General features: G+C 43.3%; 1 protein-coding gene across 2 annotated transcripts; it reads left to right on the top strand.

Annotated features, from left to right (window-relative positions):
* ALDOB (aldolase, fructose-bisphosphate B) lies at positions 486-13,883 on the top strand. 2 transcript variants are annotated; one of them, XM_005684250.3, is made up of 9 exons: positions 486-594; positions 5,451-5,572; positions 6,414-6,625; positions 7,655-7,709; positions 7,998-8,158; positions 9,034-9,117; positions 9,963-10,137; positions 10,567-10,766; positions 13,350-13,883. In XM_005684250.3, the coding sequence occupies exons 2-9, from the start codon at positions 5,461-5,463 to the stop codon at positions 13,443-13,445; spliced, it is 1,095 nt and encodes a 364-aa protein (XP_005684307.1). In that variant the 5' UTR covers positions 486-594; positions 5,451-5,460; the 3' UTR covers positions 13,446-13,883. The 2 variants fall into 2 exon arrangements, with proteins under 2 accessions (XP_005684307.1, XP_013821695.1); XM_013966241.2 differs by lacking the exon at positions 486-594 and adding an exon at positions 1,974-1,992.

Raw genomic sequence — 14,063 nt, 5'->3', positions numbered from 1 at the left:
GAGCCCAGCTTGGTTTGAGGCACTGGGAAGGATCTTTGAGTGTCTCCTCTATGCAGGTACTTTACAAACTCAATGCTCTTGTGAAGTTCAGATCCCACTTTACAGAGGAGGAAATTCAGGCTCAGAGAAGTGAAAATAACCTTGACCAAGGTCATGTGTGTGGTAAGTGCTGGAGCTGAGCTAACATGCTTCCCAGTTTTCCTTGGTGGACTCCAGGGCCCAGTCATGTACTCGGTGCATGACTGCTCCTCATCTTTTGTCTATGTTTCCTCATTTGTAAAATAGAGAATCTGGATTGAGAACTGCGAGGGCTCCAGATGTCCCTTATAGTGTTAACACTCTGAGTACAGAGGGTGTGTGAGCATGATTAGAAGGATTGGCTGTTTATGAGCCAATCAGAGTTATTGGTTAAACACCTCTCTACCAGGCCAAGGTGGGAAGGAGAGGCTAAAAGTTAGAAAAAAAAAAAAAAAACAACCAACTTGGGTGAGAAGTCTATAAAAACTGGGTGTTGCCGAAAGTTCATCCTATTTGGCAGCTGCTGCCTCATCCACAGCTTCTGATAGATCTAAGAGGACTCTCCTCTCTCGAACTGTAAGTAAAGAACCTCCTTTGTCTACCAGGGAGTCAGAGGTTAGTGTTAGCACTAAGCACAGAGAGGAACGTTTGTTGGCTTTTGTTTTCAGGAAAAGTGTGATGGTGGCTGAAAGTGTGGTGATCTGCTGAAATGATTGTTTTCCTCTCTATCCATCCTGGTAGATCCAGACTGATCCAGTTACCAGCAGTCCCTGTAAGAGGGCTCTTTTGAGTCTTTGGCTTAGGGGAAACAGAGTGAATAGTCCTATTTGGTTAGATTCTACTCAGTTTTTTAAATGCGTGCTCATTTCTGCTCCCTGCATAACAACTGCTTATTCCAATGATTTATTTACATATCTATCTCCTTCTGTAATTTTCTTCATTCTCTTCCCACACCTATTAATACTTGCACTGAAGTTTCTTTGTCACAGAAATGAACTCTTGGCTTGTTTTTCCCTTCGTCTGCACCCACGGCTCAAATGAGAAAATGGAACAGGCATCACAGAGCATAGTGGTCCTTTGATTATAAATTGTCAAACATTTTCCTTCTTTGATACTTTCTATAACATTTCCTACTATAGAAAACGCATGAAAATCCTACAGCTTAAGATATTCAAAATCAAAAGCTGCTGATGTATTTTGCCATATTTGTTCTACTAACTGAAGAATAGGCATGTTGTGAGGATATGTTGCCTTTTAAAATAAACTTCTCTTTAAATAGCTGGGGCTTCCCCTGTCACTCAGATGGTAAAGAATCTGCATGCAATGCAGGAAACCCAGGTTCCATCCCTGGGTCTAGGAGATTATAGGTACCTAGAGTTCCATTAGCTGATGTGGATCCAGCAGGGGCTCCTGCTCTGCTGCCGCCATCACTTGAAGCAAGGTTCATCTGCAGATGATCCAGGCCCAGGCTAGACCTGAGGTGCTGGGTTAGGGAACAGAGTATAGTTGCTGTAAATCTAGGGTTCCCATGGTTTAGGTGCCAGTTTAGAGGAAAGAGCGACACTCAGGTCTCTTTGTGAGCTGCTCCACATGTGTTCAAAGGCACCAGGGATCAGGCTGCTTTAGAGTATCTCACTGGACTTGTCACTATGGAATCAGATACATAAGAAAGCTGTGGGCATGTTCCTGCATCTGTATGTGAAAGTGCCAAATGCAGTGCCTGACAGTCATGGGCTCCCAGTGAATAAGCCCCTCATGTCTTCTTGAAAATCCACCTGCCTTGTACATGGAGAAGCAAATGAATTCTCCACACCCTTATATTCTCCAAGAGTTAAATACTGATATTTTACACATTATTATATTTTCAGAGAGTCTCTTTAAAGAAGGCAGAAAGAACTATATAATAGAGTTTCATCTGTTATTCTGCTAAAGAAGGATTGGAAAAAGAATTCCAAGTCATAAGCCAAGTAGAATGTGAGTTACAGTCCTAAAACATCACAACTTAGAAGGGGTATCAGACACATTCTTCCTGGGCCTGAATTTCCTCATCTCTAAAGTCAGCAAGGTTGATACAGATACCTCTAAGTTCGCTCGTAGCTCTGTTTTCTGTAGTTACCTTCTATTCATGTATGTTTGTGCTCGCAACCTTCTCCCAGATTTGCATATGTATTACCTGATAATATGGGGCTTCCCTGGTGGCTCAGGTAAAGAACCTGCCTGCAATACAAGAGACCCGGGTTTGATCCGTGGGTCAGGAAGATCCCCTAGAGAAGGGAATGGCAACCCACTATAGTATTCTTGCCTGAAGAATTTCATGGACAGAGGTACAGCCCATGGGTCCACTAAAAGTCAGACATGACTGAGCAGGTAACACTTTCACTTATACCTGTTAATATATTATGTTTAGTAAGTAATATAATATATAAACTTATTCACTGAGAAATAAAACATTTTTTAAAAACCATAAAGTGAACTATGAGAGTCACCCCACCCTATTTCATTCCCCAGGAGTAAGCTCAATGTGGTTATTCTCTGCTTATATAGACCCATAAACAGTATGTGTGCATACCCTTTTTGTTTAATTAAAAAAAGAGTGACATTATGTATTGCATACTTTTCTGAAACTTGCCTTTATTTTTTCTTAATCATATAATGTAAACAACTTCCTATCACACTTTTTAAAAAGTTGGCATGAGATCTCAGTAAGCAGAAGCTTAGGGACACAGAAATCATTCTCTATCATTACCCACTTCCAGCTGGCCTCCTCTCATCCAGTGGTGAACATTAGCCTGTGACCCTGTTTTATGATTAACAGAGAAGCAATATTTGTGCTGATGTGGTACAGAACTTTAATCCCTCTGTAGAAGTTTAACTTCTTGTAAACAGTATTGGTTCGATTTGACCTTTTCTCTGTTTTATTTTTTAGTTGAGTCAGCATACTCAGACGGAAGAAAATCACTTGGTAGTAAACAGAAATATGGAAATCCCTTAGGGAGTTATTTTTTAATTAAAAAAATTGAGAAATACTGATTCCAGACATTTTCATAAAGTCTTATAAAAAGCATCCTCATGTTTATTATGTGAGTCCACAAATACATCCTAAGCAACTACAATGAGTAGGTTGCTCACAGGTCACATGTGATCCATCTTGCAGTGAGACAACCAGAACAAATATTACAGCCATTTAATCCATAGTAAGCTAGGACTCAGAAAAGTTGTCAATTTGCCCATGGTCCCAGTGAGGAAGAGGCGGAGCTGGTCCTTGAACCCAGGTCTGTCTGATCTACTTCTGTGTAAATGTGTCAGACATTTATGAATTGGTAATGTGGTGTGGGGTTAATGATACATGGCTCAAGGATTTTTGGCACTCTGGGCGGAATCACCAAGGACATTAGAGTCACCTAAAGGCCAGTTCCTTTCTCCAGTCTCACTGTTTATGTGGAAGAGGGAGTATTCCTCCTTATCCCAACATGTGCCTTATTAGCTATTTGTCCTGGGACAAATAATTAAACTATCTTACATTTTTTTCTTATCTATTATATGGCAGAGGGTATGGAAAAGGGGGAAGCCTGCCTACCTTTTGAGATTATTGTGGGGAGTGCACTTTATAGTGCATGTAAAGCAATTATCAGAGTGCATGGCAGTAAATAGCATTTGCTATTATTGGGCTATGTTTTTCTTTTGTTTTATTAAAGAAACTTTTTTTTTTTTTGGTATTTTTCAACTCCTTTATGACAGGAGAAAAGTTTAGAGGAGAAATCTAAACTGATAGAGACAATTTGTACTTTGGCTTGAAGTTCACCAACCTCAGGTTGTCTTAAATCTGACATGAAGGTCTGGAGATCAGGTCCAAAGCTAACAGTCCCTGACTACAATTTAGGAACTAATATATAAACAGGGGGAACACTGTCTTCAGGTGGCTGGGATATAAAGGGCATTGGAAAATTATCTTCTTTGTGATTACTGACCACTACCTGTCCTGGTACCCCAGTGACAGCATTGTGGTTCTGTTCTTGGGGTTAAGTGTTGAAGCGAGAGTAGCCACAGTGAGTGCCATCAGTTATACCTTGTCAGGAATTAGTTCAGTATCCACTGACTTCTCTATCAAGGGATAGAATACTGACAGCTTGCTTTGAAAAGACACAGAAGATATCAAGGTTGATTTGCCATGAGAAGGACAACTGGGTGGGGTTGCCTCATCCTAGGTGGGACCTTGGACAAGTCAGTTAGCCTCTCCAAGTCTTAGCTTGTTCATTAATTAATGAAGATAATACTTGTCCTCGTTATCTCATTGTTGAATGGATGGAATGAGAAGTGAGGGGTCCCTTAGTTTCCAGGAAGTAGAAAGCAGACACAGGGCATCTACCCTGTGTGTGAGTATATGAGGGGAGAGGAGACAGGGGAAAGGAGGAGACCACAGGGTAATCTTCACTGCCATTTTTTTCTTTGATAATCCAACCTATTCTAACATCCAAGATGAGAGTCCTGTGAGCTTGCATTTTCAAGACTAGCCCTAAGTGGCAGCAAACAGGAGCCTTTAGATGACCACTACTGAGAAGTTGCTTGGGTAGGGGATTTTTGAGCCTGAGTCTGTCCTTGTCAAAGCAGTGAAGCTGAGAATTACTGGAGCAGGAATCATCACATGACATAGGCATCCTTGGAGGCCAATGTCCAGCCCAGAGGTTAGGAAAAATCCTCCCCGTCTGCCCCAGATAGTCTCACAGGTGGTCAAAGATAAGAAAAAGGAGACGCACTCCACATTCTATGTCCCAAAGCTGAAGAGAAGTTAAATTCAAGGCCAAATGGCAGCTTCTCCTCTTAAGCTTGCTGCCTAGACAATACTCTGGTGAGACTATAGGCGAACAGAGTAAGGTTAGGAATGGCCACAGAGGTGGAAAGCTTCACTATCCTGGCCTCAGAGTCAGCCAGGGCCCCTGATGGCACCAGGAACCCACAGAATAGAGAGATAGTCAATTACTGCCATGATCCCTGTTTGTCAGATTTAAGCAGATCACTCATTAGGTGGTTGAGTTTTAAGATCAGTCATCCCAGTGATTTCCTGAAAGACATTCTGTTTAGGATCACCATGACATTTGGCATCCCACCTTCATCCATTATGGCTAATTGCAACTACTTAGGCTTCAAATTGGAGAAGGAAATGGCAACCCACTCCAGTGTTCTTGCCTGGAGAATCCCAGGGACAGGGGAGCCTGGTGGGCTGCCGTCTATGGGTCGCAGAGTCAGACACGACTGAAGTGACTTAGCAGTCTTCAAAACAGAACAGACCTCATTTGTTTAGCTAGTTGTAGAAATGGGCCAGAAATGTCAGAGGTGCCTATGGGGCTTTTCTGCACACATGCTGTCTTGGGCATGAATCCATGTGAAAGACCCACAGTTCAATTCACAACTAACTGTCCTACACTCTTTTCCAGACCTGTCACCATGGCCCACCAGTTTCCAGCCCTCACTTCAGAACAGAAGAAGGCACTCTCAGAAACTGCCCGACGCATTGTTGCCAATGGGAAGGGGATCCTGGCTGCAGATGAGTCTGTAGGTGAGTGTAGGAAACATCACACTCCAACATCCTCCTGATTCTCCACTTAACAAAGGCAACATGATCATATTCTGTCTCCTCTCAGAGGAAAAAAAGGTTTATGTACACAGGAGGGGGAACAGAAGACTCAGTAAGCACAGACCTTTTGTGTCTTGTCATTCCAGAAGACAGATTTCTGAAAACCAAGTGAACAGGCTCAAGTCCTACATCCAAGCTGTAGCAGGCCAGGAACTCAGTAAGCAGGATGAGACCTCTGCCGCTGATGAGAAGTCAGTGTAAAGCCAGCCAAGGATGGGCGGTGAGAGCAGTGAATTGTCAACATCAGGAATGGGGCAGAGCTTGTGACTGAGAGCAGCTCAGGATGGCACAAGGGAGGGCCTCAACGGCCCCCCGATAAAATGACAGGAGTCAGAGAAGTCAAGAGCCTGCCTAACCCTCCTTCCACTGTCTATACATCTGGTCAGATCAGGGCTGGACCAGGGGAGAGCTAAAGAGGCCTGAGGGCCTTGCAGCCCCATTTGTACCCAATGGTGGCATACACCTCGATGACACGTCCAGCACATGCGCTTCCTCACCAGCATCGTGACAGCAGCCAGGTCTTTTCCTGGGGAGACAAAAAAGAGAGAGGAGCTCTGAATCACTCACTCATGCCCAACTCTTTGGGATCCCATGGACTGCAGTCTACCAGGCTCCTCTGTCCATGAGATTGTCAGGAGCTCTGAAGATCTGAATAAAAAAAGAGCATTGCTGTCCATCCTGGTGAGGATCAGTGGTTGGTATGGAGGGGGTTGGCAGGGAAGCACCAGCCTGCTCCTTATGCTGCCTTCACCGGCCCATGTAGGCACGATGGGGAACCGCCTGCAAAGGATCAAGGTGGAGAACACGGAAGAGAACCGCCGGCAGTTCCGCGAACTCCTGTTCACTGTGGACAGCTCTGTCAGCCAGAGCATTGGGGGTGTGATCCTCTTCCATGAGACCCTCTACCAGAAGGACGGCCAGGGAAAGCTGTTCAGAGACATCCTCAAGGAAAAAGGGATCGTGGTAGGAATCAAGGTGAATACATCTCACTCCCATCTCACCACAGCCACACTCATAACACAGAGGTTGGGACAGGGCCAACACAAGGAGCACTCTCATCATCTAATTGCTCTTCTCACTCCTTTCCATCCTCACCATCCCACTGAGAAACAGATCCTCCTCTTGACCTTTCCAGTACCTGCTTCTTTCAACCATTTTCCTACAAAGAACTTAATCACTTTGTGTCTCCATTTCTCATTTTAAAAGTGGGAATAATAGTACCTTCCTCATAAAGTTCTTATAAAAATAAAGTGAGCTTGTAAAACAGTGCCTGTCACACCATTATTATTTAGTTCATGATAGTTATTACTGTTAAAACACTTAACTGTTCTACTGTAACTAGGTCTTCCAAAACTTCACGAACTTCTCAAGAGTGATCATCCGTATTTGTTGAGTGCTTACAACTCCAGGCGCTCATTTACTCCTCACAACCTCTAGAGATAGACTCAATTATTATCCCTATTTTAGAGATGAGGCAAGAAAACAGAATTACAGGGAGGAGTATAACTTGTCCACAGCAAGGCAAAATTGAAGCCAGTTCAAACCCAGACTGCTGCCTCTTGGGCTCAGGACCATAGCCTCTGTTATGCTGACAGTAGAGGCTGCGTCCCTATTCCTCTTAGCTCCTATAATAGCATAGGGCTTGATATGTGCAGTGCTCGATAAATGTCTCTTGAATAAATGAATGAATCATTTAAAGGCAGTGGCTCTTATACGGGCACCTCTTCATCTCAGATGCTGTCAGATTACTTCTTGCTTCTCAAGCTCCAGGCCTGTGCTTTCCATACTTTCCATCCTGTTAGGGTTGATACTCTTACACTGTTCTTTCCAGATAACTTCACTTCTACTGTGGACTGAATTGTGTCCCCTCAATGACTGATGTACCTTCCTAATTCAACTCCTTGGTTTGTGAAAGATGAGAACTACTATTTAGCACCAGGGGCTCTGCTTGTTTTTTCCAGGGACACCTGACACCTGCTAATTGTTAATTATTTATATTCACAGTTAGATCAAGGAGTTGCTCCGCTTGCAGGAACAAACAAAGAAACCACCGTTCAAGGTGAGGATTTTGCCCACTGATATGAATCATGCCAATATATGCCAGAAATGAAGACAAGCAAAGAAGCGATGGAGGGAAACAAACTGTGAATATCACACTAGTTTTAGAGCCACACAGCTGTTCTTCAGCCCCAGCTACTCTATTTAATAACTGTATGCCCTCAGGCTAGTCACTTAAATATTCTGAGTCTCCATTAAAGTGAGATAGCAATATCTACTTTGCAGAATAGTTGTGGGAATTAAAGTAGACACACATAAAATGCTTATCTTTCTCCCTCATGACTTGCAGGGCTTGATGGCCTTTCTGAACGCTGTGCTCAGTATAAGAAAGATGGTGCTGACTTTGGGAAGTGGCGTGCTGTGCTGAAGATTGACAACCAGTGTCCATCCCATCTTGCTATCCAGGAAAACGCCAACACCCTCGCCCGCTATGCCAGCATCTGTCAGCAGGTGCTCTTCCTTACCCTTGGCCTCAAATATAGTAGGCAAGAGTTTTCTCCAAAGCCCAACTTTCTAATTTTACTGTATCCATACATGATCCTTCCTTTTCTCTCACCACTATAATCTGATGGCGTTAAAAAAATTTTTTTTTACTACTTATACTAGGTGTGGTAGAGTAAGATTTGGTTCCACAAGGAATCAAATGAATCCAAAAGGCAAACATAATCAAGTGTGACCTTCTACCAAAGCACTGTAAGCTGAGTCTTGAAAGCAATCATCTCTTGAGTCCAGGGCATTCGCATGTCTATGCCCCACCGTGGCCAAGGACAGGATCCTCTTAATCCCCAGCTCAAGGGTGACAGCCTTGATCTGTTTCCAATTCAAATAATTTGTTAGAGGATGGCAGCTTGATGCTAAAGTTTCCAACCTGTTGCAAAGTGCCTCTGGGATCCAACTTAAGTCTGATTGCTTGTGTGGGTACAGTGCTGGGGTTACCAGAATTGTGGGCACTTGGAGCTTCCCAATCAGAATTGAAAACATTGCTTGAATTCCTTAATTAACCCATACGAGAGGCATCCTTATCGGTGACTTTAGCTTGCCTGCCCTGAGGTAGTAGAATGGACTCTAGAATGATATACAGAAATAGAGTTTGCATTTACTGTACCCCATTTCAAGGAAAACTTTTTTTTCCTCACTGTTCTTTTTTGGCTAAACCACAGATGCTCACTAGATATCCCATTAAATTTATTTTCATTGACTTTAAGTCATTTATATGATATTTCTCCATAAGGGCTTCACCCTGTACCAGTTGGAATGTTAAATATCTTAAGGAAAAGATCCCAGTGAACAGAGCTTCATTCTGTCCCCTCCATTTTTCTCTTTAGAATGGTCTGGTACCCATTGTTGAACCAGAGGTAATTCCCGATGGCAGCCATGACATGGAACACTGCCAGTATGTTACTGAGAAGGTAAGTCTTAAACATAAAGATGGCAATGCCGGTTAAAAAAATCTGTTTTTAAGTATCAGTTGTTACTTATATATCAGCTGTTACATGTGAGGTATTCTACGGTTAGAAACATTATGCAGTGTTGAGAAGGTAAGGAGGTATTATCAAACCTTCCACTTTTGGGGGCACATGGTACACTCCTGGTGAAAAAGCAGATCTGCATTACCAAGGCCAGGGTTTAAGCATCCATATTCCCAGTTGTGGGACCTGGGGCAAGTCATATTATCTTTTTGGACCTCATTTCCATTATGTTTAAGAGATTTTAAAATAAGATGAGGCTTCCATGAGAAAATGTAATTAGAAGGTGATTTTTTCACATATGACTTTCTAAATTAGCCATGTACATCTGTAAGAAAGTCCATCAGTTTCTCCACTTGCAAAATGAGGTGGACTGAAATGAGCTCTGAAAGGACACTCCTGTCTCTAAAATTTATATTTTTATGATCACTCAGCTTCAATGGGGATGGAGAATGGAGAATGATTTGGATGTCCCCAGCAAATTAAATCAAGGCAGACTCAATTGACAGGAGGAAGTAATGGGAAGGAAGCAGTGAGGGGCTTCTGGGAAGCAGAGCCATCCGGGTAGTCCATGCAGTGAGCAGTTAGGGGAGGGGCAGTAGGGACAGGCTGGCTTGGCTGTGATTTGCAGGCATTACCCCGATTGAGCCTGAGGGCTGGTTGGAAGCTTCGGGCAAGCAATGTGTGGGAATTCCTTCATCCTCCTTCCCTACAGTGTAGAAGTACCATGGTCAGATGACTCTATGGCTGGCTCTGGGTTTCACCTATGTGGGTCTTTTGTCCTTCAGGTCCTGGCTGCTGTATACAAGGCCCTGAATGACCATCACGTTTACTTGGAGGGCACCCTGTTGAAGCCCAACATGGTGACTGCTGGACATGCGTGCACCAAGAAGTATACTCCAGAGCAGGTGGCAATGGCCACAGTTACAGCTCTCCACCGTACCGTTCCTGCAGCTGTGCCTGGTAAGATTTTCTTTCTTTTCTAACTTGAGGTCTTAGTCCTCACTCTTTGAAGGAGTGCCAGAAGCATTTGCATATGTCCAGGACTCTCCTTCCAGCCGTGAAACAGATCTCTGCTATCTCACAGGTAGCCAACACTTCCCTCTCAAACTCCATGATGCCACCTATCCTGAGTCCATCAAAATACATACAATCCATTGATTTCCTCGACATTTCACTGCCCTTTTATTTACTAAATCCCTTCTCTCCTCAGCCCAGCTAGCCTCGGCAAAGGCAAGCTAATTTCTCCAACCTAGTCCCATGTAAATCAAGTGGGGAAAAGATTGAGACATGACATTTCTTTTAGGCTCCTTGCTTGCTTTCTCTTGCTTGCTTTCTCAAGCAGGGTACAGAGCCAAGATTAGTGGAGTGGAATGGCTTCTCTCCTTCCAGGCATCTGCTTTTTGTCTGGTGGCATGAGTGAAGAGGATGCTACTCTCAACCTCAATGCTATCAACCTTTGCCCTCTACCAAAGCCCTGGAAACTAAGTTTCTCTTACGGACGGGCCCTGCAGGCCAGTGCACTGGCTGCATGGGGTGGCAAGGCTGAAAACAAGAAGGCAACCCAGGAGGCCTTTATGAAGCGGGCCCTGGTAAGACACTTCTTCTTATGTACTTAATCAAGTGAATATTTGGGACCTGGCTCTCATTGCTTTCTTCAGGCCATGATGGACTCCAGAGAGTGTCTACCAGGTATTTGAAATTGTGGCATTAGAGCTTAGTAGGAAAGTCAAGGCTGGAGAGAGTTTTGACCTCTCCACACAGGGAGTATAATTGATGTTAGTAGATTGAAGGACAATTCCACAGAGACACTTTAGAGGGACAATGAGAGGGCCAAGGAATGAACATAGGATATCTTTCATTTTGAGAAGATGAAGAGGAGAAGCTACCAAGACAAGCAATGATTATATATATTAAGATGAACTAAGGATTCTAGGAACAAACAGAATGAAGTTTCAAAGGGTCAATAACAGCACCCTACAAAGAGGTTAAAAATAAAGGTGGGAAAAGGCTTTGGAGATACTGGCATTGAAGGCCATATCAATGACCCTCAACAAAACGGGTTCAGTAAAGAAAAGGTGCCCATTCAAGATGCTTGTCAGAAAAAGACACAGAAAGGTTACCAGGAACAATGAGGACAAAGAAGGGTCTTATTCAACTACTAACATTCCTTTTTGAGTACCTATGAACCAAGGATTGGGGTGAACAAAGCAGACACAGCCAGTGCCTTCAGGGGACTTAGAGTTTAGCCAAATAGGAAAGAGCTTGGCATGTTTAAATGTAAAGCAGAAGGATCCGGAGGAGAGATTAAAGATTAGGAAAGGACAGAAACTTAGAGGAAACAGTGCTACATGAGACAAAATGTTAAATACAGGTGGCAGAGTTGGTCTTAGAAAGGAGGGAAGAGATAGCAAAAAAGAAACAGAATGAGTTTGGAATCAAGTCTGTGGAGGTGGAGAGATGCAGTGGTTGATCATTGATTATAGGTGAGGGCATCTGTTGAGAGTGATAAGGGAATGGAGATTTTGGTCTTCACAGTGGGGAGCTTGGAATAGTTGTTGAAGTAGTTGCTAGGAAATTGACCAGAGGTTATGGCCAAGCATCAAGCAAGGCACAGTTGAAATGAATTTGTTTGGTACATTAAATTAGATCCTGAATGTTCCCGACAGCATGTAGGATGATTCAGATCAGCCTAAATGGGAAAGAGCAGGGTTGAAGAATCAGAGTTTAACAGGGAGATGGAACAAATTTGAGTCATAGCCTTATCCAGCTTGCTGCTGATGATGAGAGGGGAGCCTGGGCAAAGAATCAGGCATAGCCAAAATTTTGATGATAAGGCACTAAAGGAAAGGAAGGCTGCAGAGAAGCTAAAAACATCATCTCAGAGGTGTAAGAGAGGTGCGAGATTTTAGAGGTAGTGCTTTACCTTTTGGTGATGATGGGTGTGGCTCTGCTGGTGTGTGGCTGATGAGGTGGGAAGATATAGCAAATATGATGAAGGGACACAAAAGAAGGGATGCTGAGCTTGTCATCTAGAACAATGGTTCTCAAGTTGAGCATGCATCCAAATCACCTGATGGAGAAGGCGATGGCACCCCACTTCAGTACTCTTGCCTGGAAAATCCCATGGACGGAGGAGGCTGGTAGGCTGCAGTCCATGGGGTTGTAAAGAGTCGGACACAACTGAGTGACTTCCCTTTCACGTTTCACTTTCATGCACTGGAGAAGGAAATGGCAACCCACTCCAGTGTTCTTGCCTGGAGAATCCCAGGGACGGGGGAGCCTGGTGGGCTGCCGTCTCTGGGGTCGCACAGAGTCGGACACGACTGAAGCGACTTAGCAGCAGCAGCAGCAGCCAAATCACCTGAAAGATGTGTTAAAATGCAGGTGGCTGTACCCAGCCACTGAGTTTCTGATTCAGAAGATCTGGGGTTAAGCTGGAGAATTTCCATTTCTAACAAGTGCTTAATTAGGTCCATGAAACCTAACTTTGAAAATCATTGTAGATGTAGAAATAAGTCCTGGAGAGATCAGAAAATGGCAACAGTGACTTGAAGACAGGTACTGTTAAGTGGCATTTGAGTGTTATGACAGGTTTCATAATTCTGAAGTCAACTTTAATTGGAATTTACACAGGGTATCAAATGATATTACAATAACAACTACATAAAAATTATATATTCTTATGGACAAATATATGTAGAAAATGTAAAACTTATTAAATTTTTTTTTTCTTTTTGCTATAGTGAAGCTTCAGCTACACTTGCCTGATGTATGGCAATATGTCTGGTCATTTTCCCAGCAGACTACTCAACTACTATTTCAAGGTTCCCAAATTGGAACTGAGATTTCCTTTTCCCTATCACTGTATGAGTGAGAAGTTTCTCAGTTTTAATTTCTAGGATGGCTGTTGCAGTATTGCTGGTGCTAAAAAGAAATCTTCTTAGTTACACAGAGTTCAGGCTTGCCTGAGAAATGCTCAGAAAACTGGGATTTTAAAAAGGAAGTAAGGATAAAAGCATAAAAGGAAGAAATGGTATCAGCAGCAATATTTAGCAAAACCACTGTATGGACGAAAAATCTACATGAAGGTGTAGCTGGTTTCAAATGAGAAGCAAAGAGGATGAAGCTCAGGTTGCTCTAACTCGGTCTCCTCTCTCACACTTGTGTTTTAGGCTAACAGCCAGGCAGCCAAAGGACAGTATGTTCACATGGGCTCTTCTGGCTCTGCTTCCACCCAGTCGCTCTTCACTGCCAGCTATACCTACTAGAACCCGAGGCTGACCAGCTTGGCTCTGGCGCTCGAGGTGTCTTGGTAGGAGGGCTGAAAGGAAACAACGACTTTTCGACTGACCCTGGAAATTAGATGAAATTAGGTTGCAAACTGCTGGAAACACAACACATGTTAATTTCTTAGACACAAGTGGAAAAAAATCAGTTATGGAAACATAAATCTGAATATCAGGGATCTGATGAAATCTCACCCAATGGTTTCCTTACAATGCTTCTAGCTCCCCACCCAAAGTGTCTAAGAAAAGAACAGACTTTAAAAGAGAACCAGCTCTCCATCCAGATCACCAAATGAAACACCTCCCAAGCCGAGTGCAGAGAAGCTCATCTTATTGAACAGTCTTAGCAGTGGTAGGTTATGAAGGCAACAGCTGCAACCAAAAAAGGAAATAAAATGTTCTACAAACCTTCGGTTCATATCAGGTTTTACTTTGTGCTCTTGCTTTCAAAGGACTTGATACATTTCATTACCTTTGACTCTACAGACCTGACTGCCATTAGCGTCAGGATCCTCAACACTGGTTACTTGTTGGATTAACCTGGCAAAATTAAAAAACCCAGGATGCTCAGGCCATGCTCCAGCCAAGTTTGAGAACTAC

The sequence above is a fragment of the Capra hircus genome, chromosome 8 (assembly GCF_001704415.2).
Source record: "Capra hircus breed San Clemente chromosome 8, ASM170441v1, whole genome shotgun sequence".
In the NCBI taxonomy this organism is placed as follows: Eukaryota; Metazoa; Chordata; class Mammalia; order Artiodactyla; family Bovidae; genus Capra; species Capra hircus.
This window is presented reverse-complemented; position numbering and strand designations above follow the sequence as displayed.